Source organism: Mobula hypostoma, chromosome 5 (genome assembly GCF_963921235.1).
Source record: "Mobula hypostoma chromosome 5, sMobHyp1.1, whole genome shotgun sequence".
NCBI classification, from domain to species: Eukaryota; Metazoa; Chordata; class Chondrichthyes; order Myliobatiformes; family Myliobatidae; genus Mobula; species Mobula hypostoma.
This window is the reverse complement of record NC_086101.1, coordinates 88038993-88063233: the sequence shown is the minus strand read 5'-3', so window position 1 is coordinate 88063233 and position 24241 is coordinate 88038993. Positions and strand designations below refer to the sequence as shown.

At 37.5% G+C, this 24241-nt stretch overlaps 1 protein-coding gene across 3 annotated transcripts in view; it reads right to left on the bottom strand.

The window, feature by feature from the left end:
• Nucleotides 1-4653: 4653 nt before the first annotated feature.
• LOC134346855 (low-density lipoprotein receptor-related protein 1-like) overlaps nt 4654-24241 on the bottom strand; it is a 2119020-nt gene continuing 2099432 nt past the window's right edge. For all 3 annotated transcript variants that reach the window (XM_063048628.1, XM_063048629.1, XM_063048630.1), the window contains 5 exons: nt 20119-20232; nt 19729-19805; nt 16545-16635; nt 15144-15291; nt 4654-10237 (listed from right to left, as the gene is read on the bottom strand). In XM_063048628.1, the coding sequence (XP_062904698.1) occupies nt 10097-10237; nt 15144-15291; nt 16545-16635; nt 19729-19805; nt 20119-20232 (571 nt within the window). In that variant the 3' untranslated portion in view covers nt 4654-10096. The remainder of the gene's footprint in view (nt 10238-15143; nt 15292-16544; nt 16636-19728; nt 19806-20118; nt 20233-24241) is intronic.

The following is a 24241-nucleotide window of genomic DNA, read 5'->3' as shown; positions in this document are numbered from 1 at the left end:
GTTTCTACAGATGTACTGGGCAGAGCATTCTTACTGGTTGGATCACCAGCTGGTATGGAGGGGTAACTGAATGGGATCATAAGGAAGTTGTGAGCCCAGCCAGCAGCATCATCATGAGCACTGGACTCCCAAGCATCGAGAACAACTTTAAAAGGCGAAGCCTCAAAAAGACAGCATCCATCATTACGGATTCCTATCACTCAGGATATACCTGCTCCTCATTGCTACCATCCAGGAAGAGATATAGGAACATGAAGATACACACTCGATGTTTCAAGAACAGCTTCTTCCACTCTGCCAACACATTTCTGAATGGACAATTAATCAATGAGCACTGCCTCACTGTTTTCCCCTCTCTTTTTTCTCTATTTAATTTAATTTAATTAAATTATATATGCTTTTTTATTATGTACTGCTGCCACAAAACAATATATTTCACAACATAGGACAGTGATAACCTGATTCTGAGGCATCAAAAGTTACTCATTCATTAACCCTTTCATTCCCAGTATAATTTTAATATATCTCCTCAGCACCCTCTCCAGTGCCAGCACATTCTTTCTTATATATCAGGCCTAAAACAGTACATAATACTCCAAGTGCAGTCTGACCAACGTATGATAAAGTTTCAGCATTACATACTTGTTTTAATACTCTAGTCCTCTCGAGAATGCTAACTTTGCATTTGTCTTCCTTACTACAGACTCAACCTGCAAGTTAGCTTTTAGGGAACCCTGCACAAGGACTCCAAAGACCTTCAGAAAATAGTCTATGCCTTTATTCCTTCTACCAAAGTGCATGACCATACACTACCCTACTCTGTATTCCATTTGCCACTACTTTGTCTGTTCTCTTGATCTGTCCACGTCCTTCTGCAGACTTTCTGCTTCCTCAGCACTACCTGCTCCTCCACCTATCTTTGTATCATCCATATACTTGGCCACAAAGCCATCAATTCTATCATCCAGACCATTAAAATATAATGTGAAAAGGAGTGGACCCAACACTGACCCTTATGGAACACCACTAGTGATCAGCAACTAGCCAGAAGGGCTCTCTTTATTCCCATTCTTTGCCTCCTGCCAGTCAGCCAGTCATCTGTCCATACCAGTATCTTTCCTGTAATACATGGGTGCAATCCTTGTTTAACAGCTTTATATGTGACATCTTGTCAAAGGCTTTTTGAAAATCCAACTAAGGAACATCACTGGCTCTCCTTTGTCCATCCTGCCTGTTACTTCCTCATTCCAACAGATTTGTCAGGCAAGATTTCCCTTAAGGAAACCATACTGACTTCAGCTTACTTTAATCGTACTCCAGGAACTGCAAAACCTTATCATTAATAATGGACTCTAAAATCTTACCAACCATTGAAGTCAGGTTAACTGGCTTATAATTTCCTGTTCTTTGCCTCCCCCTTTTTTTAAAGAGTGGAATGATATTTGTAACTTTCCAGTCCTCCAGAACATTTCCAGAAGACAGTGATCCTTGAAAGATCACTTGCAATGCCCCCGCCATCTTTTTCAGAAACCTGGCGAGTAGTCCTTCTGGCCAAGTTGACTAATCTACCTTCAGACCTTTCAGCTTCCCAACCACCTTCTCCTTAGTAATAGAGGAATGATTCAGAAAGCAAAGTCTCACTTCATTGTCTCCTTGACAGATCCTCACCACTCATTTCATGCTCTTTTTGCACTGCTGCCATCAGTTAGAAGGTACAAGAGCCTCAGGACTTGCAGCACCAGGTTCAAGAACAGTTACTACCCCTCAGCCATCAGGCTCTTGAACAGAAGAGGATAACTACACTCATTCTATTTCTGGTGTTTCCACAACCAATGATCTTACTTTAAGGACTCTTTATTTGTTATTTCAAGCTCACATTACATACTTATGTTTGCATTTGCACAGGTTGTTATTCATTGATCCTGTCTTCAATCCCTGTTCTATAGATGTGCAGAGTATGCCTGCAGGAAGAATAATCTCAGGGTTGTGTGTGGTAACATGTATGTACTCTGACAATAAACCTTACTTCAAACTTGTTTGACATTATTTATTCTCTTCATCTTCAGTGCTATTGAGAGTTGCAGGAATGGTGAGAATAACGGATCTGCACAATCATACTTTGTGGATCTGAGACTGATTTCTCTTAAGATCCAACTAACACTGGTACAATAAAGCAGCAAAAACACCAAGGCTTTTATTATTTTATTTAAACACACCAATATCAATAAAATGCAATTTCAAAATGACCTGACATTTTATTTAAAAAAATTCCAAGCAAAGCAGCTGTGAAATTCAATCAGAACTAATATTTGTTGAATCTTAGGCTTATCAAATCTCAAGAATAAAACAGAAAAAGAAACTAGTCCATCAACAGTCTTAAAAAATCTACTTAGTTTACTTTTGAACAATTGCTTGAGCTGAACTCTGGTGAATTGCACAAATTAAGTACAATTAACAAAGGACTCAGTGAAATCAAATAAAGAAAATAGAGGTACTATGCATGCAGACATAATGGCAAACCTTTAAAAAATTCTCTGATATCTGTATTCCCTTAGTAAAGTTTTGAGTATTTGAAAAGATTGATAAAGACTGGTTTTATTCAGTAGCAAACATGTATCATATAAGATGTGATATCAAAGATACCTCAGGTACAAAGCATTATAGCTAAACAAAACAGAAGCCCTTATTTTCTGTGAGAATTTAAATACTTTTTAAAATTTTGTGCCTTTGATATGATAAAAGCAGTATTTGTTCACTTTAACTAAATGAAGTGAATTCCATTTGGTGGAAAATTAGGAAACTATATAGTCAGGCAAATTTTAAGACACAATCCATTTACTACATGATTGTATTGTAGCAGACATTTTCACTCATATAAATCTTGATGCCTGTTATTAGTTCCACAATGTCCAGAAAAATGGTTATTAATAAAACAGCAAACTTTTGACACTAAATTCAATTTTGAGTGATGTGCAAACTGGCTTGTTTTGAAAATGTATTTAATTGGAATCAAACAAAATTCATCAAAACTGGGTTGAACTGTTAAAACTATTAACCTGCAACAGAATAGAAACAAATGGGGTAGCAAAAATTGACTATCAAGTAAAATGCTATTAACTATTTTCTTTAACACCTTTACTGCCTACCTGTTGACCTCTTCACAGACACAGGAATTACAAGATCGATTTTTTGAAAGTGCTAAGAACTGTATATTCCAGTCATGTCACAGAGTATTAGGAAGAAATTGCTTTTATAGAAGAATCTGAGTATAATTGATTTTCAACTTTTTCCTTCTCTACTCATTCTAATACAAAAAAAAAACTCCAAACAGAAAGAATAAAACACTCTGCAGCCTGGAAGTCACTGAACAAGACAAGCTGGTTATAAATAATTACACAGTAAATGCTTTCAAATCAATCATTTGGAAGGCATATTTTATGACACAGTCACAATTAAAAGTTTTTAACAGTTAATGGCTATATTTTGATCATATTAAACCTCTTCATTTGTTTGTCGTCATCCAACAATTAATCAGTCCAGGATGTCCTCATCAGCATTCAATTTGAGCAAATTATTGTGCATGGCTTTGTTGTTGTACTGCATCATGTGAAAATTAATAGTCAGGGAAGGAAAAATCATTAGGATTATACATAGCAAAGTCATGATGGTGTTAATATTACCAGCTTGCACCTACAACACAAATATGCTGATCTTGGTGGATAGTGTCATCTGGTTTACATAATTTACAGGTAACCCAGATTCATTGCTCAGAATGTGTCAGGATTGACAGCCTTTCTGTGGAACCTTTTTCAGCAATTGTGGAAGAGAACTAAGCACAAGCTACAACTTGATCCTTCCTGGGGAACATTTAGACAGGGGATGAACAACTGGGTAGAGGAGTCTCCATTGTTTTGATGTCAATCCGCAATGATACTATCCCTCCCCCTACCCCGCCCCCCCATTATTGGTCTTAAATAGATGACTACACAAAACCATCTGGAAAGAATAAACAGGCTTGAGAAAAGAGTGTTCTGGCAGGAGTCTAAATTTTTGAAAAAATGCTATGGAAAAGACTGCAGAGCAGGGGTTTCCAACCTGGGATCCGTGGACACCTTGCTTAATGGTGTTGGTCCATGGCATAGAAAAGTTCCGGAACCCCTGCTCCACAGGATTCATAAGCAATGCTGGTAAGTGTAACATGTACATCGATAAATATAAATGGGAATTTGAGGTAATTTTTATTCAAAGAGTGGAAAAACGTGGAAATTGCTTTTACAATACATAGATGAAGCAAATATTACAGATATGTTTTGGAGAAGACCAAATAACTTATTGGAGTAAGAAAAGAAGGAGTTGCTGACTGAGTTGAATATTGAAGGATAGAAAGGCTGGGTGAAGAGAATAGTCTTAGATATAGACACAAAGTGACTTAATAATTGTTAAATCATTAACATGAGAGCATGGAACAGATGTTTATAAAACAGACAAACAAAGACGCTGAAGTAAAAAGCTGGAGGGACTCAGCGAGCCAGGCAGCATCTACGGAACGAAGTACAATTGATGTTTCGGGCCGAGACCCTTCAATTTTGTCCGACCGGAGGGTCTTGGGCCGAAATGTCGACCGTACTTTTTCCATAGATACTGCCTGGCCTGCTGAGTTCCTCCAGCATTCTGTGTGTGTTGCTTGGATTTCCAGCATCTGCAGATTCTCTTGTTTATAATCTAACATGCTCTGAATGTCTTACTTCTGTGCTATAATCTATAGGAATCCCCCAAATCGCATTGATGTATGTGAAATGTTCTGACTTTTATATGGCAGATTTCTTCTCTAATTTGGATATATAGTTTTTTAAAATATGTTTACATATATCAACTACTCATGCAGTTCTCTGTTTTGGTCATTTGCTTTCTGGTGATCCTTTGTACTCGGAAATCTATGACACAAATCTCTATCTATAAAGATGTAAGGGGTTTTAGAATTACCGAAGTGCTGACATGAGGAAAACAGTGATGTGGAAAATAAAGGAAAGCTAAAAGTGACCTAAGCATTATCACTTTGCTTTTCCCTAAACAAGAATCCATCGATTTTGTCAATCCTGTAAAGAGAATAATTGACAGCATATGAAGTGTCAATCTGATGCATCTATTAAAACCCATGTAAAGACTGGTGGGAATACTGAGCAGAAACTGAAGCAATTTGTGAGAGCAGTTTTAAACGCTGCTGATTGTTGTTTATACTAACTTACGTGTCTTGCATTGTACTGCTGCTGCAAATTTTACACTGTATGTCAGTGATTTTGATTCATAGGATGGGAAGGGTTTAAGGTGGAAAAAGTGCTAGACAAGTTCAAAGGTATTAAGGTAGATAAGTCACCTGGGCCAGATGGACTACATTCCAGAGTCCTGAGAGAGGTTGCTGAAGAGATAACGGATGCATTGGTCATGATCTTTCAAGAATCACTTGATTCTGGCATGGTCCCAAAGAACTGGAAGATTGCAAATGGCACTCCCCTCTTTAAGAAGGGAGGAAGGCAAAAAAAAGGAAGCTAAAGGCCACTTAGCCTAACTTCATTGGTTGGGAAAGCGTGGAGTCTATTATTAAGGATGAGGCTTCAGAGTATTTGGAGACCAATGATAAAATAAGTCAAAATCAGCATGGTTTCTGTAAAGGGAAATCTTGCCTGACAAATTTGTTAGAGTTCTTCGAGGAAGTAACAAGCAGGGCGGACAAAGGGGAGGCAGTGGATGTAATTTACTTGGATTTTCAGAAGGCAATTGAGAAGGTGCCACACATGAGGCTGCTAACAAGATAAAATCCTATGGTGTAACAGGAAAGATACTGGATAGTGGAATGGCTGACAGGCAGCAGGCAGCGAGAGGGAATAAAAGGAGTCTTCTCTGGTTGGCTGCTGGTAACTAGTAGTGTTCCTTGGGGGTTAGTATTGGGACCGCTATTTTTCACATTGTTTGTCAATGATTTGGATAATGGAATTGATGACTCTGTGATAATGTCTGCGGATGATACGAAGATAGGTGGAGGGGTAGGTAGTGTTGAGGAAGCAATACCATTGCAGCAGGACTTAGACAAATAGAAAAAAGGGCAAAAAAGTTGCAGATGGAATACTGTGTTGGGAAATGTATGATAATGCATTTTGGTAAAAGGAACAATAGTGTGGACTATTACCTAAATGGGCATCAGAGGTGCAGGGGGACGTAGGAGTCCTTGTGCAAGATTCCCAGAAGGTTAATTTACAGGTTGAGTCTGTGGTAAAGAAGAAGAATGCAATGTTGGCATTTATTTCAAGGGGAATAGAATATAAAAGCAAGGAGATAATGCTGAAGTTTTATAAAACACTAGTCAGGCCTCACTTAGAGTATTGTCAACATTTTTTGGCCCCATTTCTCAGAAAGGATGTGTTGTCATTGGAGAGAGTCCAGAGGAGGTTCATGGGTTTCATTCCAGGAATGAGGAGCGTTTGGACCTGTACTCACTGGAATTTAGAAATTTGAGGAAAATAAGAATCGCCCATAATTTACTGTTGCCCAATCTACCATGGATTTCAACCTTTCATGGCTAGTAGAGCTAGTTTGTAAAAACTTTAACATCAGAAGCACGAGGATACAAACAACAACGCTTTCATATATTTCTTAAACAATAACTAGTTTAACAAAAATAAGATTTTGATTATCAGCAATTTAGATATTTTTAAATCACAAGGTCAAACCCAAATATTTTGTACTATGCACTTCTTTTGTAGTTATTATAAGACATACATGACAACAGCTTTTGAGGGCAAAATTATAGAGTCCCTGATATTAATTATTTGTTAACATTTTTGTTCCCAGCATTAGTTGCTCTGGCAAATCAGATTCACATACAGTGAATCGAATAGTTTCTTTTCAACATCCCAAATCCTCTCATCTTCCCTACTCATCCAGTTTTGAAAAAATACAAATAATGTGTAGCTAAAAATTTTCAGTCTACTTGTGGGATTTTTCAATTACATGGACAAGTAGTAATGGGCAGGATAGAGCAAAGTACAAGCTATGCTTTAACACGGATGAACATAGACAGGATGAACCTGTGATTACTTTCCTTGGAGCAGAGAACACTGAAGGGGATCTGATTAAGGTATACAAAATTATGAAGGGTATAGAGGGAAAAGAGAATGACAAATCTTCTGTCCTAGCAGAGTTATCTATAAACAGATAGCATAGGCTTAATGTGAGGCATAAGAGATTGAGAGAGAATTTCAGGAAGAATATTTTTACTGCTCAAAATTTGGAAATCTCTGTCTGAAGGGCTGGAGACAGGTACTCTTATAAATGAACACTTGAAATGTCATAGAAGGCATATGTGCCAAGTGCCAGAGACTGGGACCAGTATAAATAAATATTTGATGGTGGCACAGACTCAGTGAACCTGTTTCGATGCCCTACGTAACTTGAGAACTGACCCAATCACTTTGGTTTATATACAGTACAGTGCAAAATTCTTTTTAATGTATTGCACTGTACGGCTGCTGCTGCAAAAAAAAACAATTTCATGAGATATGTGAGTGATGATAAACCTGATTCTGAAATGGGTCTCTATTGTGGACTGAGTGGGAAGGGGGCAGGCAGAGGGGAATCATGGTTGGGAGAAGGGAAAGAGAGAGGGGAGGGAGCAGCAAGAACTAGAGAGACATTCTGCGATAATCAAGAAATCAATTGTTTGGAATCAAATGCCCTTGCCTGGTGTCTCAGGGCTGGGTGTGCCAGCACCCATGAAGCTCTCTGCCCCTGGCACTCCTGCTCTGCCATCTGTCCAACATGCCTCCCGTGGCACTGCACCCTTAGCACTCCCGCCAGATTTACAAATTTACTTTCTGCTCACCGTTGACAAATACAGTACTCTGCAAAAGTCTTAGCCTGTTTTGATAACCTATATGATTATGACTGATTATCCTCCTCATCATCTTATGGTTTGATTCCCGAAGTAGGTTTTTTTTGTGACAAACAAGGGATTCTTCTTGGAAGTGTATACATCATAAATGTATTATTTGTTAGATTATGCATCATGGTTTTATGCAAAGCCGAATGCAAGCTCCATTCAATAGTACAAGTTTAGGCTTACTGGTTTTTCAGGCTTAGTTTTATTTTCAAGACTGCTCAGAATTAGTGAGAAACAAGAGGAATAACTCACTGTGTGATATTAGTACTTGAATGCTTCAGTGAACTTTGTATGCAATGTCAGTGAAGTATTTAAATTTTACAAGATAAGCAAGCTAAATATATCTCTGATAAGCTAACAAGGAATGTGCAAAAAATTACATAAAAATACTGATGTGGCTAATGGAATTGTTACTACTTACATGCAAATTTGGATAAGCGATGATGATCAAAGAAGAAGATCCAAATATTCAAAAGTCCTGATGCAGGGCCAAGATCTAAAATGTTGACACTTCCCATCCCCTTGATATGCCAAGTTCTTGAGCATTTTGTTTTTAGCTCCTGATTACAGCTTCTGCAGTCTCGTGTTTCTCCAAAAGTTACTGCTGAGGATGTGCTGCACTAAAGTAAGTTTTCGAAGAAAATAACTTTATTGTATGGCTCGGCATTCATGTATACTTTTGTGATATTACGGTAATTACAGGTTTATGGGGAAGGGCTTTGTGAAGATTAAATCTAATAATTTCAAATATAAGCATGGTTTGAAGAGGGTGATAATACTAATTATTCTCTGCTGACTTAGAGGTTGAGTGAATAGAATGAAATGGGGCTTAATAATGCATTGTACGATCTACCTGGGATAAATTTTAAGACAGATGTCTTTTGTAGTCTTTATATTATATTTATTTTTTATTTATTTATTGAGATACAGCGTGGAATAGGCCCTTCGAGCTACATTGCCCAGCAATCCCCCAAATTAATCCAAGCCTAATCACAGGACAACTTAAAATGATGAATTAACCTATCAACCGGTGCATCTTTGGATTGTGGGAGGAAACTAGGGCACCCGGAGGAAACACCCACAGTTATGAGGAGAATTAACAATTTCCATACAGGCAGTGGCAGGAATTGAACCAGGATCACCTGTACTGTAAAGCATTGTGCTACCCACAATGCTATTGCTTTCAACGTGCTTTCATTTGATATGTCTTAAAGGAGATTCAACCTATTGCCTTATTCACTCAGACCCAAGAGGACCTGCTGGGGGTTTCACATTCTTTCCAATTCACACTCCATGAACAAATTTCCTTCATCATTAAAATGGGAAGGAAGGAGTTTAAGTACAGTGGCACCATTTGATCACCACTTGAAGCAATTTTGGGCCATTATATGTTAACAAGTTCAAATACAAATAATTTGACTTCAGACAAGATAAATAAATGCTTGATTAGAATCTGCAAAATTTAAATTTCTCAAACCAAGCCAGTTATTATAGAAATATATCCAAATCTCCCTACTGTTTACACAAAACAAAGTAAAATTGCAACTCACCAAGCATTGACTACATAGAGTATTATATTAACATAAAAACAATGAAAAGCTAAATAAGAACCAAGCCAGCAGTTCGGTCAGACCTTGAAATTTGGATGAGCCTTCAATTTGTTAGTTACCCCCATACACTTTTTTGAGGAAATAACTCCTAAAACTGCTTAAAATGTGAGTATTTTCCCTCAAGGAGAACGTAAAGAATGTCTAACCAATAGGAACTTGAAGGTGTTTATTTATAACTGTTAAAAGTACCCAGTAGAACTATTCATCTGAAAACTTAACAGTGGAGATTGTCAAATGTGCCAAATGAAAATACCAAACTGGTATAAAACTGAAAAAAATTGGCTTGTGTGTGTTTTCTCCCTCCAAGTACAGGATTGAATACAATGGGAGATGCAATCAGCAGCTTTGTTTTATGTGATTTAGTGCAGGTGGCCTTCCCAGTGCATTAAACAGAAACATTGGAAAGAAGGTCAGTCAAGAATCCTCAGCGCAAAAACACAGGTAGTGCTGATGCAAAAAAATATAATCAGAACACTGTCATTACATAGAAAAATTAATCCTTTCTTTATACATTTATACAGTGGTTAAAAAAGATACAGGACTAAAGGGTAATCTAAGCAACTGTCTCCCTCAGGCCGTCTGCTAATTTCTTTGGAAGCAGCTCTTTCTTTTCCTCTGTGCTGACTAAGGAATTCCGGCAGTTTGATGCGTCCAAGTAGAGTTTTGCGTAAACAGGATTTGAGTAATTTGTTGGCTGTCAAATAAAGAAAGGATAAAAGGTCAGGTTATTGAATTTTAAATATGACTAGACCCTTAGACCACTGCAAATGAAATTCTGCATGTACAAAACTCACAAGATAATACTAAATTAGCATTTGTTCCTGGTACAAAAGGATATTATATTTGTTATTCATTAAAATTGACATATAGATGCCTGCAGCAAAAGCAGCATGAGGGCTATGACATGATGGTTTTAGAATCAATTTAATATTGTGGTTATATGTCTGTATTTTCATCAATCTTTCATGGGATTTCTATCCTCAGCCACATTCAAACTCATTAAATGCTCTGTGATACCAGTGTTGAAACTAACTTCACCTTATAAAGTGCACACAGTACAAAATTAATACAAGTTAAGGTAAGAACAAAGGTAAGGTTATTCTCAATAAAAGAGAAGCCAAATTATTTGAGGTGAAAAAGCTGCAGCGAATATCATATTGGAAAATCTATGGAATAGAATTGATGACCTATTCGTTGTAAACAGATTTTCAGCAAATGATGGCAAATGATAACATTGAGATTCATGGCAAACATGATTATATCTTGTATGAATATTATATTCATGCTTGGTCTTTTCAAAGGGTTGATGATGTTGCATTCTCTATAAATGAAATAACAAATGCATTAAAGTCCAAGAGATCTGAATTTTCTTCACGCAGAGTGACCTTGTTATTAAGAAGGTATGTAGCATTGTTTTGAGCTCAAATGGATTAACAGAATTTAGAGCAGTTCTTTGATAATATCTGCAAGGCCAGTATAAATATTACCATTCAATTATTAAAGATAAAATTTGAGTTAGTAATAAAGAAAAGTTGGTGCAGCACGGTAGTGTAGTGGTTAGCACAATGCTTTACAGTACCAGCAACCTTGGTTCAATTTCTACTGCTGCCTGTAAGGATTTTGTACGTTCTCCCTGTGACCACATGGGTTTCCTCCAGATGCTCCCATTTCCTCCCACAGTCCAAAGATGTACCAGTTGGCATGTTAATCAGCCATTGTCCTGAGATTAGGCTAGGGTTAAATTGGGAGTTGCTGGGCAGTGTGGCGCAAAGGGCCAGAAGGGTCTATTCTCCGTTTTACCTCAATAAATAAATAAATAAATATCCAGTGGGCTATTAATAAAGCTATCAGGCTGTTCTGTGCTACTCCTGTAGAATCAAACGTGGATTTTCCACAACACTGCACTATGATTCCCTTCCTGCCCAATAACATTTAGGGGAAACTAAGAAATTATTTAATTTTTGTAATTATCTCCTCCAGATTGGCATATACGTCACTTCTGAGGTCAGCTTCATATCCTTGTGCATAGACATTGTAAATATATGCTGTGTTATGTTGTGCTTGTACCCTTATTACTACATCTTCTGGATACTCCGAATAGCTTGGGTTTGATCATCTCAGCCCATTACATATTCACACGTTAGATATATGTAAATGATCACTAAAACCAGCATAGAAACAGGCTCTTTGACCCAACTTGTCCATGCCAACAAAGGTAGGTTCTGAGCTAGGCAAATATGATGATTTTTGGGCCAAATTTTGTGAACCTGTCCTATCTATGTAATGTATCTGTCCAAATGTATAAAGTTCAATGTAAATTTATTATCAAAGTACATATCTGTCACCACACACAACCCTGGGATTTATTCTCCTGTGGGGATACTCAGCAAAAGTATAGAATAGTAACTAAAATAGAATCAATGAAAGATCAACCAAAGTGCAGAAGACAACAGACTGTACAAATGCAAATAAATAACATGAACATGAAATAATGAAATAGATTCATTAAAGTGAGATCATTGGTTGTGGGAACTTGTCAATGATGGGGCAAGTAGTGTAGTTATCCCCTTTTATTCAAGAGCTGCTGATGGCTGAGGGGTAGTAACTGTTCTTGAACTTGGTGGTATGAGTCCTGAGGCTCTTGTATCTTCTACCTACCGGTAGCAGTGAGAAGAGAGCGTATTGTAATTGCACCCACTGATATCATCTCCTGTGGCAGCTTGCTCCATATGCCCATATCACATATCACAATCACTGTATGTTTCGATGTACATGTCATAATCCGAATCTGAACCCTCTGAGTAGGGAAACTTGCCTCTTTTAACGCCTTTCAATCTTTCCACCTTCATCTTACGCCTATGTCCTTAGTTTTAGGGTTTTCCTATTCTAGGAAAAGGGCTGTGACAACTCACTTTATTTATTAGATTAGATTAGATTCAATTCGATTTTATTGTCATTGTGCAGAGTACAGATACAAAGCCAATGAAATGTAATTAGCATCTGACCAGAAGTGCAAAAGAGTAGTATTACTTACAAAATAACTGTGAATAAAAAGTAAGTGCTACAGCACACAAATATAAAAGTACTGAGACAGTCCAATATGGGTGCAATACTGCTTAGCGTTGTGATGTGAGGCTCAGCAGGGTCACGGCCTCAGAGAAGAAGCTCTTCCTGTGCCTGCTGGTGCGGGAACGGAGGCTCCTGTAGCGCCTACCGGATGGGAGGAGAGTAAAAATTCGATGGTTATGGTGAGATGCATCCTCGATAATGCTTTTTGCCCTGCCCAGGCAGTGTTTCTCGAAGATGTTCTCAATGGTGGGCAATTGGGTGCTGATAATCCGCTGGGCAGTTTTCATAACCTGCTGGAGTGCTTTGCAGTCCGATATGGGACAATTGCCACACCACACTGAGATGCAGTGGGTGAGTATGCTCTCAATGGTACAGCGGTAAAAATCTGTCAGTATCCTGGGCAGAGGTGAGCTTTCTAGATGCTCCACAGGAAATAAAGGCGCTGTTGCGCCTCTTTGATCAGGATGGAGGAGTTCAGGGACCAGGTGAGATAATCAGAAATGTGGACACCAAGGAATTCATGCCCCTCAGCCTCCTTTGCTTTCAGAAAACAATCCCAGCCTATCCAGTCTCTCCTTACAATTCAAGTCCTCTAGTCCCAGTAACATCTTTGTGAATGCTTTCCATACCCTCACTTAATCAATACCCTTCCTATAGTGTGGTGACAAGAATTGCAGACAGTATTTCAAGTGCATTCACACTAATGTCTTGTATACTGAAATGTAATGTCCTACTCTGTACTCACTGCTCCAACTGCATGCACGCATCTTCCTCATTACTTTGTCGATAAACGTCTCTGCTCTTAGGCGACTATGTACTTCTACCTTTGGGTCTCTCTGTTCTGAAACACTTCTCAGGGCACAAATATTAACCATTTATGTCCTGCCCTGGTTTAACTTCATGAAATGCATCATTTTGCATTTGCCCAAGTTAATATCCAACCACCATTCCTTATCTCACTTTCTTATTTGATCTAGATCCTGTTCTAATCTAAGACAATCTCCATCACTATCCTCCAATTTTAGTGTCATCTGCAAACTTACTAATCCAGCTATCTACTTTCTCACCAATATTGTTAATATAGATGACAAACAACAGTGAATCCAGAATCATCCCTGTAGCACATGACTATTCACAGGCCTCCAATCTGATAATCAATCGTTCACTACCATCCTGCCTCCTTCCACCAGGAACACTTTTATTCAACTGACTAGCTCAGTCTGGGTTCCATGAGATTGAATCTTCTGGACCAGGCTATCATGCAAAAACTTGTTAAAGTTCACTGCCCTAGCCTCATCAATCCATTTGATCAACTTCTTCAGAAGATAAGTCCCCCGGCCTGAGAGCATATTGAAGTGGCAGGGCCTGGGTCTGAGAGAGGAATAAGCTGTGGTTTGGCCGATTTAAGCACCAGGCCAGAATGAAAAGGTCAAGGGTGTCGGGGCCAGAAGAGAAGGACGGGTCAGTGTTCAGATCACTGCTCACGAGGCTTTCTCATCTCTGTGCTGAACTGAGGCTGTGGCCTGCAACTAACGGGCTCCCAGAATGGCTGTGAATTCACTTTCAGTTCTGAATACTATTTGCTTACTTCTTTGTGTGCATGATTTGTTTTTTATTTCTGCACATACTTTGATAATAAATGTACTTTGACTTTGGCATGTTCTAATAAGGACTAAGGTGAAGTATAGTAAAGTAAGGAAAACTTGGATGACCCTAGAGATCCTAACTTTATTCAGGAAGGAAAAGGAATCTAAAAATCAGACAGAGCCATTGTGGAATATAAAGATAACAAGAAGTGTACAAGCAGGTGATTAGGAAAGCCAAAAGGGGTGTGAAATGTTCTTGGCAAGTAGGATGAAGGAGAATCCCAAGGCATTTTATACTTACAGTAAGAAAAAGAGGATAATTAAGGAGTGGTGTACTCAAGGAAAGAAGAGGTACTTTGTGCTTGGGGTCAGAGCCAATGGTTGAGGTTTTAAATGAGTACTTCATATTAGGTATAGATAATTGGAAGTGAAATTATTGCACCAAAAGAAAATATAGGATTGTTTTGGGGAGATTTACTGACAATCAATAAGATTTTATGGAGGAAATATTTGATTAACATCAATTGGGTGCCAGGGTAAAGTAGTGATTAGTGCGATGCTGTTACAGCTCGGCGTGCCCTAGAGTTTGGAGTTCAATTCTGACACTGCTGTGTGAGGAGCCTGTACGTCCTCCCGGTGGAATGCGTGGCTTTTCCCTGGGTGCCTCTGTTTCCTCCCACAGTTGGAAGATGTACCAGGTAGGCTAAGTGTTTATTGTAGACTGTCCCGTGATCAGGTTAGGGTTCATTGGGTTTTAAGATTGCTGGGGCAGCGTGCCTCAAAGGGCGGGAAGGGCCTACTCTGCCCCGTATCGTTAAATAAATAAATTGTCAATTTTGGCCATTTTGATTAATTTTGTTCTTTTACAAATAAATGCTGCAGAAAAGTAAAATGAGCAAACTTACTTTCTTGGAAAATAATTTCCCAGTTCATGAAAATACATACCTTTTCTGGATCTAATGTAAAATCTGGATCTAACAGGCCTTCAGCATTTTCATGTCTACGGTCAACTTCGTACATGTTATATGTCGGATTTCCAATTTCAACATTCATGCCTCCATTTGACAATGGATGCCTCCGGACTGTTTTCACACTAAAAGAACATAAAAAAAAAACAAAAGTTATATGAACATACTTTAAAACCTTAATAGAAATTCAACAAATGAACCCTGCTTATAAGTCAAAGTACAGAAATAATAAGCTGGTGTTTGTCTGCTCTGACTATATATTGGAGATGGAATACTTATTGACAACAAACTTTGTACAGATTATGCTGAGGAAAGATATTTTCGATATTATTTCAACGGTCCTAAATATAGACTTACAACCTCATCCAATTACTGCTATCTTTGGACTACCAATGATAGACTTAAATAATTTAACCTCTTCATCACGAAGGATGATTGCATTTCTTACTTTAATAGCTAGAAGGTCCATTTTGTTGAATTGGAAAGAGATCAACCCTCCTACTGTATTTCATTGGTTTTCACAAACTATGGTGTGTTTGAATTTGGAGAAAATTAGAAGTGCAGTTTATGACCCTTCTATTAAGTTTGAAAAAACTTGGAGGCCATTCATTCAGCATTTTCATTTGATGTAATTTGATCATTTCCAAACTTGTTTTATCTCCCTGTACTGTTGTTGGAGGGGATTGGAGTCGTCGACACTAAGGTTTTCTTCTTTTCCATTTTTAAGTTGTTAGTTTTGCCCAAGTCTTTTAGGTTAGTTGATTAATTTTGTTTTTCTTTGGGGATGGGTTTTTTTTTGTTTTGTTTTTTTTTCTTTTTTTTTCCAGTTTTTTTTTTATTTTGTATTATCCGTGGTTAGTTCTACATGTTTGGGAGCTTTGTTAGTTTCCACTACTTGGTTTTGCAATTAATTTTTTTAAGTGTAACATTACATCTCCTTCTATTTGTATTATGGCTATGTTCTGTTTCTGTATTTTGAAATTAATAAAAAGATTGAAAAAGAAAAGATTATGCTGAGGAACATTAGTGCTGATGAATGGAGTACTTGTGAGACCAACACTGCCAGACAGGATTAGATGCAGGCTAACAGTACTTCGATTCTGTCTCAAAAATGTATCCTTGCATCAAAAGTGATTAATCAAACTTACTTCACCAGTCTGGCAGTACTTTTCTTCCATTCCCTGAACCTAGAGTCTTGGTCTCCTTTTGAAATGATCAATTTAGGGCCAAAATATAATGCACTACGAATATATTCTATCATGCAGGAAGACAACTGAAGCAGCCCAAACAAATTTAACTTCAGATGCTAAAGGCAAGCAATGAAACATTTTATTATACATTATCATTTTATGGCTAGCTTAATGTTTAAGTCACTGACCGTTGCCTTCTTTTGCAGATGACGATTCCAACAATGATTGCAAGAATCAAAATGGCTAAGATAACAACAGGGATAATAAAAGTAATATTTCCTGTCAAAGAGGAAAAGAAACATATAATATAATCTGCTTGATATAATGGTAAATGTTCAAGAACTAATGCTTAACTTGGTTAAACTGAGTAAATACACATTAGGCTGACAATTGGTTTTAAGTCATTTTCACTGAAATTATTGTATGAGATACATGCACTGTAGCATTTTTTTAACATGGAGACAGAAATAACACAAAAAAATACAGGTTTATTCAGAGCAGATCATTCTAACAATCACTTCTGAATGAAATTACTTCTTCCTCTTCTTTTTCTTCACGTGCCTTGCGTGTTACATGCTTGGGCGATCACGGCTCTCCACATCGAATGATCCCTCGCAGCATCAATGATATCTCACACACTTATTTCTTTCACAGTATCCATTTATTTTCTTCTTTGCCTTCTTCTACCGCGTTTCCCAGGTATACAGCCTTGTAACGTAAGGCATTCTATTTCTCCCAGTGAAGTTACACATATTTGAAAATAGATTGGTTACTTCAGGTTTTGATCCTTGCTGGCAGGTCTGGCCATTTCCCAGTGTCAGATATGTACCTAATGAATTACCAAATATACAAACTGATTTTCACTCACACTGCCATAAATCGGAACTCAAAAGATGCAACCTGTGATAATTGTGAAACAGTTCCACTACAAATTGGAACAAAAAGTACATTTCTGCTTTTCTTATTATTTAAAAGAACAGTACTGATTTTGGAAGACCTGATTTGTCAGCTTCAGGCCTCATTGCTGGTGTAAGCATGAATAATATGTAAATAACACATGTGAGTACAGGACACAATAACATCATTATGTGTGAGTACTATGTATCGGTGTAACCAAATTTTAGTTTAGAATATGTCACATGCATTTATTGTTCTGAGGATTTTGTGGAAAAAGAAAACCCGGAGAGGCTTGAGTTATATACACAAATGAGAAAATGGAATTTAAAAAATGGAGTTCAAATATCTGGATAGGTAGATGGGTGGTAGGGGTATGGAGGACTATGGTCCGGGTGGTCGTCGTCGTGGCTATCCCTCGAGGACGAGGATGATGGTCTACATTCTGTTGATCTATTTATGGGCTCTCAAGTGGCTTATAAGTCCAATCTTGGCTTTGAAAGTTCTTCCGCATTCAGAACAGGAAGTTCCAGATGGCAGATTGGGCTTTGGTTGTTGCTGCCTCTCTTTCCATTTTCTTCTCTTTTCTTCTAACTCTACACATCTGTTGGCTTCGAAAGTTGCTGTTCCTTCTCGGATGATGGCTTGCCAGAGTTTCTTGTCCTTGGCATTGGTTTCCCAATTGTTGATGTCAATGTTACATTTCTTCATGTAGTCTTTTAAGATGTCTTTGAATCTCTTCAGTTGTCCACTTCTTTTACATTTGCCTTCTTTAAGCTGGGAGTAGAAGATTTGTTTCGGTAAACGTTCATCTTTCATCCGAACAACATGACCGCTCCATCTTAGTTGGTTCTTGATGACGTAGGCTTCAACGCTTGTTGTTTTTGCTTCATTTAGCATGCTGATGTAGGTAGTTTCAACAGTTCAGCATGGACTAGATGAGCCAAAGGGCTTGTTTCAATGCTGTACTTTGCTATGACCCATTGAAGTTTACAACAGTTGTAACAACAGATAGGCTGAAATTAAGATAACTCACTGTTGACTGGGCCCTTTGAGATCACAAGGAAATATTACAAAGTATTTATTAATTATGTGCAAAAAATACCTGGAATGATCTATAAGATAAAATCTTCTATGGCATTTTCATTTGAGTTGGATGTTAGGCTTGGATGGATCAGCTACTTTTGAACTTGATGTATTTTCATTCAAATTTTCATCCAAGCATAAGGCAACCTACTTGATTACCAAATATATATATAGGTATCCGTTAGTCTCATGAGACCGTGGATTCCAGGGTGCAGGCCTGGGCAAATTTGTATGGAAGACCAGCAGTTGCCCATGCTGCAAGTCTCCCCTCTCCATGCCACCGATGTTGTCCCAAGGGAAGGGCATTAGGACCCATACAGCTTGGTACCAGTGTCGTTGCAGAGCAATGTGTGGTTAAGTGTCTTGCTCAAGGACACACACGCTGCCTCAGACAAGGCTCGAACTAGCGACCTTCAAATCACTAGACGAACACCTTAACCACTTGGCCATGTGCCAACACATTCCCAAATATACTTCTGCTACCTTATAAATAATTACATTATGAGTATATTACCATTGAACATTAGCAAAATTTTTTGGTTTGTTAACTGTTTTCAGTTAGTGCAGGGGAAAATGATAACTATAATAGGCTTATTAGGATGATATCCATTGTTATCACCAGCCAAGTAATGGTTTACCACTTATTCATTTACATGTAAAATTGTCTCTTCTATTATATGATAAAGAAAAGTCACTGTTGTCTACTCTTTACTTAGTGGTGTTTGTCAAAATGAAATTAATATGACATTTCAGCTGAACCTGCATCACTGTAAGATGAAAGTCTCCTGAACAAGTAATTTAAAACTAATAAAAAAGGTTTTATTTTAAAGATCTTCTATTGGTGATGAATGGTAGCTTAAAAGCAATCCAAGTGCTTGCTGATACCCAATGTTTCTGCTGGGTCTTTATATTATTCTCTCAAGCCACAGGTCAAAAAGTCTAGTGCATGATATTTCAACACATTTACAGTGAAAGACTTTTATGGCAAAACACCTTGGAGCTGACAAAGCAAGGCAATTGCAGCCTTCTGAGCCCCTTTTCAGGTCCAGTGGTAACAATCAATGAGAATTAATCAGGGAATTACAAATTAATTAGTGCAGATCAGAATTCCACATTAGTTTATTGCCTTGTCACTAAATGTAGAAATAAACACAATGTTATTGAGCTCAAGGCTACTAGCCACAATTGCTAAACTTGTAAACCTATTGATTTAACTCTGTCACCTGTAGGTAAAGCATTTGTAAGTTGCTTCAACACTCAAAAATCTTCATAAAAGGCAATAACCGATTTACTCTGAAAGATGCCCTCAAGTTGATAAGAAAACCAATGTATCATAGTTAAAAAAGAACTGTTACCTTCAACAACTGCAATGCATGCATTTGTAATACTCACTCCCTCTGGTGTTCTCTGTTTTGCTGCTTTTGGGAGCCGGTCTTTCACATTGTGTACCAGACCATTCATCTGAACACCTGAAACGGATCAATTAAAAAAGTAAAATTAATTTACTGCAGAATTGACAACTTCCAAAAGGAGGTACTAGCAGACATCAGCAAGAGTAGACAGCACTTAGCAACATGCATTAAGGATCCAAAGGCAAATTGGTTTAAAAAAAAGGTTATGCTTTGAGAAAATGATTAAATCTGATGTAGCTCATCAGCATGCCATGCATAAAAGCAAATAGTTTACAATGATATTCAAACATGCTATAAAAGCACAAAGATTCTACTGGAATTCAAAAATTTTATAGCAAAGAACAATTTTTGGCATAAGGTCAAAACCTACTTGCACTGAGGCTCATTAAGTGCAGTTAAAGTGCAAACCCCTCCATTTTGGCAGTAGTAATCACAAAGGTTAATTTTCTGGTCACATCGATCACTTTTAAACCCCACTGTGCATCTGCAGAGTTACAGAATATAAGTGGTATTAAAATGTTGTATTTTACTAGTAATGTAGGACTTCTGACATTTTCTTTTACAACTGCACCAGTTTATTTTAAGAACAAAGATGATAATGTCACAAGTAATGCCTTTGCACAGTCTAATAATCCTAATTAATTGAAGACTCCTGATACAGCACCAAGACAAGAATTAGCCTCAGAAGAAAATTATCTTAGAGATTACCACACTTCACGTTATTATTGCATGGTTATTGTATAACTCAAATATGTTGATTTAAATATCCTGGATGTTTGTTTAAATAATTACATGTTTCTACAATTTGTTGCAACTGGTCTTAGACTTACATGTCAGAGAAAATAAGTTTCCATAACCTGATTATCTTTAAGTGTCCATTCTGAAGTATATGCTGGATTGAACATAAGGTACTGGAAGAGATTGGCTCCTATTTACCACACAGTTACTGCTGAAGCTTTCATTTAAAAAGTGCAAGTTGTGAAGTGTTCTGGAGTACTGCCAATCCATGTCTGGGCCTATGAAATCTTTTCCCATTTCATATGATAACCAAGTTTCTCCAAAGTCACTACAGCTTAAACATACATTATCGAAGTAGCTATATGTGACTAAACTTCAGTTCCACTGAGTCAATGGGACTGAATTTCAGAAACAAAGTGAATAACTTAGTTGTTCTTATTAAACAATGGCTCATCTGTATAGGGTGATATGGGGATAGAGGATAATATGAGGAGGCGTGGAATTCTGTTTTATATTTTGCATATGTGTGTGTATTTTTTTAATTAAGTGCAATCGTGAACAATAGTCAGATCAGAAATGCTGATCAAGTCAACTAGTTCCCAAAGAGAACTCTGACAGGCCGATCAGATGGTTCACTGCTGCGAATCATCTGATTGATCCGACATCATGTGTGTGCGCACTACATGTTCTGCTCCAGATGTGGTTAAATTTCAAAGTTTAGTATATGTAGGAATAATACAGGTTTCAAATGTGATAGATAACCTTTAACAACAACATCTTCAAAATACAGAGAAATTTCTTTCTTTCTTTCTTGCCTTCTTTCTTTGTAAATGGGTAACTAAAAGGTTAAATTAAATTTATAATTAGAACAGATTTGAAGTCCTTTTGGATTCAATAACTATTTATAACTACAGCAATGTAAAAATAAATCATTATTGAGGAAATCACTAGCTTTTTTTCACAAGCATTGACACCATATAGATATACCATGTCCAATGTAGATGCCAGTGTTCCAAATTGAATTTAAAAACATATAAAGCTCAGGCATCATTGGCCGAGAGAACCAGGATAAATCTTTTTCAGATTAATGACTGATTCTGACCAATATTCTAAGACATTAACTCTTTTGTTCTCTCCCTATATTTTGCCTAACTTGTTGATTATTTATTTAGTATTTTGTTATTTTTATCGCAAATCACGGGATATGAGTACTGTCAATGTTGTTGTAAAAACCAACAATGGAACATTTTTATGTCGAGCTATAGTTGTTTAGTAATTTGCTGTTCCTCTCTTTCTTCTAATTCCTTCCTTAAATTGAACTTTTATTCCAGCTGTATGGTTATTTATCAGTATTTCAAAAAGGCTTCATACAGTTTACTATTCTTTCCTTTCAGATCCATTCACTGCTAACGATGCTGGAGAAATGGGTATCAAGTACAGGCAGATATTACTAAAAGAAACTCCATAACCAAGTTTAAAACCAATGGATCACAAAGATGTAAAAGCAGTGCTTTGGGAAGCAACCCCATTTGAATGTTCTGGTATTATTGCATTGGCTCCTTTAACATAAAAATGTGCAGTGTTCAAGGAAGCCCAGAGAGTTGTGAAACGTTTTGTTTATACCTTCTCAATGTTATATTAATAGATACACTTCTGTAACATCTTAAAAACATCGGAATTGTAACTATCTTAAAGATTAGCTTTATTTGTCACATGTACATCAAAGCATACAGTGAAATGTGTCATTTGTGTTAAATAAAATCACTGAGTATAATGCTTGGGACCGCCTGCAAGTGTTCCCACATTTCTGGTGCCGATATAGTATGTCCACAATTTACTAATCTTAACTGTGCGCCAGAGCTCCCAAAGGAAACCTACGCGGTCACAGTAACAACATACAAATTCCTTATAGACGGCGGTGGGAATTAAACCCTGTTTCGTGATTGCTGATACTGAAAAGTGATTGCACTAACCACTACATTACCATGTTAGATTTAATACTTTCTTTTCACATTATGAAAAGACCTTGCATTTACTGATATATCTTTATGACCTCTTGACTTTCCTACATATAGTATCTGAAACTTAATAAAGTTGAAAAGTAGGAAACATAACAGTTAGTTTTGCACAGAATTAGTTCTTACAAATACCAACTTTATGGTAATCAGAATTTGCAAAAGAAATCTTTGTCATGATGCATAATTTAGTGAGGTATATGAAAATGTAAAGCAAATTCTTTTGTTAATTCCCAGGTTGCACACGTTTGAAGATTCTGAGAGATACAAATGGAAAATTGAGCCCGACTGCAATCTTAGTTAGCAGGGGACAGGCTTATCTGGTCTGCTGCCAGGGAGTCTGAAGCTACAATAAGGCTTCTGATGATTTTCTCAAACCTGCACTAATCTGTCTTGGCTGGACTGTCACCTCTTTGTATGTCTGATCCACCCCCCTCACCACTGTATGACTGCAGGTGACCATCAATACCCCATTTCCCCATTATTGTCTCTTCTTCTTATGCCACCATCCTCTCGATACTTGAAAAATGTTTTGTGGCAAATTTGATTTCTTCCACTGTTAAACAAAGGTGGGGTTTGTGAGCATGTACTCATGGAAGGCTAATCTCAAATAATACCTTAACTCTTAAATGTAGTAATGGTGTGGGGTGTAAATTAAACTACAAACTTGACATATTAGTCAGCTCAGTGACATTAAATAAGGGATAAGTATTGGCTACTTTGGTGGATTAAAAATGCTACTCCTTATATTAATGGCTTGATTATTTTTATGTTCAGCTAAGACTGTGGAGAGGGCTGAAATTTGAAGACTCATCTGAAAGATTGTATATTTGATAGAAGCACTTCCTCAGCATTACACAAGATGGTTAGGCTAGTTTTTGATTTTGAGTCTCTGGTGTGGAACTTTCCGAATCCATGATAAGAATGACACAGAGACCCAAGGGAAAGAGTGCAGTTTGTAATCCATTTGACATTTTTCAACTCTAAAGCTATTTATATCTGCATTTATAGTCACCCTGCCTTCGCCTGCTGTATATCTCTGAAATTAACCTAAAATAAGAAGTGATATACGCTTTTGAATTTTACCGTTGTTTAAGTGTACTTCACGAAGGAACTAGGTGGATGGAGAGCAACATGATTTAATTGAGATGCGCGTGGATGTGGCAAAAAAAACCCAGAGAGAATCATGTGACGGTGTTGAAAAGAGGGGGCAAGCATTGAATAAGTCTGGTTGACCATAGCTACAAATGTAGAAACCTTTTCAATAATACAGTGAAAGGTACATACAAGACCATAAGATGTGGGATCAGAATTAAGCCATTAGGCTTATTGAGTCTGCTCTGCCATTTCATTATGGCTGATCCATTTATTCCTCTCAGCCCCACACTCCTGCCTTCTCCCAGTATCCCTTCATGCCCAGACCAATCAAGAATCTATCAACCTCTTCTTTAAATATACCTAATGACTTGGCCTCCATAGCCACCTGTGGCAATGAATTCCACAGATTCACCATTCTTTTGCTAAAGAAATTCCTCCTCATCACCTTTCTGAAAGGACACCCTTCTATTCTGAGGCTGTGTCCTCCAGTCTTCGACTCCCCCACCATAGGAAACATCCTCTCCACATCCACTCTGTCAAGGTTTTTCAACATTCAATGAAGTCACCCCTCATCCTTCTGAATCCTAGTGAACTCAGACCCAGAGCCATCAAACGCTATTAGCTTACTTTGAAGTGCAATTT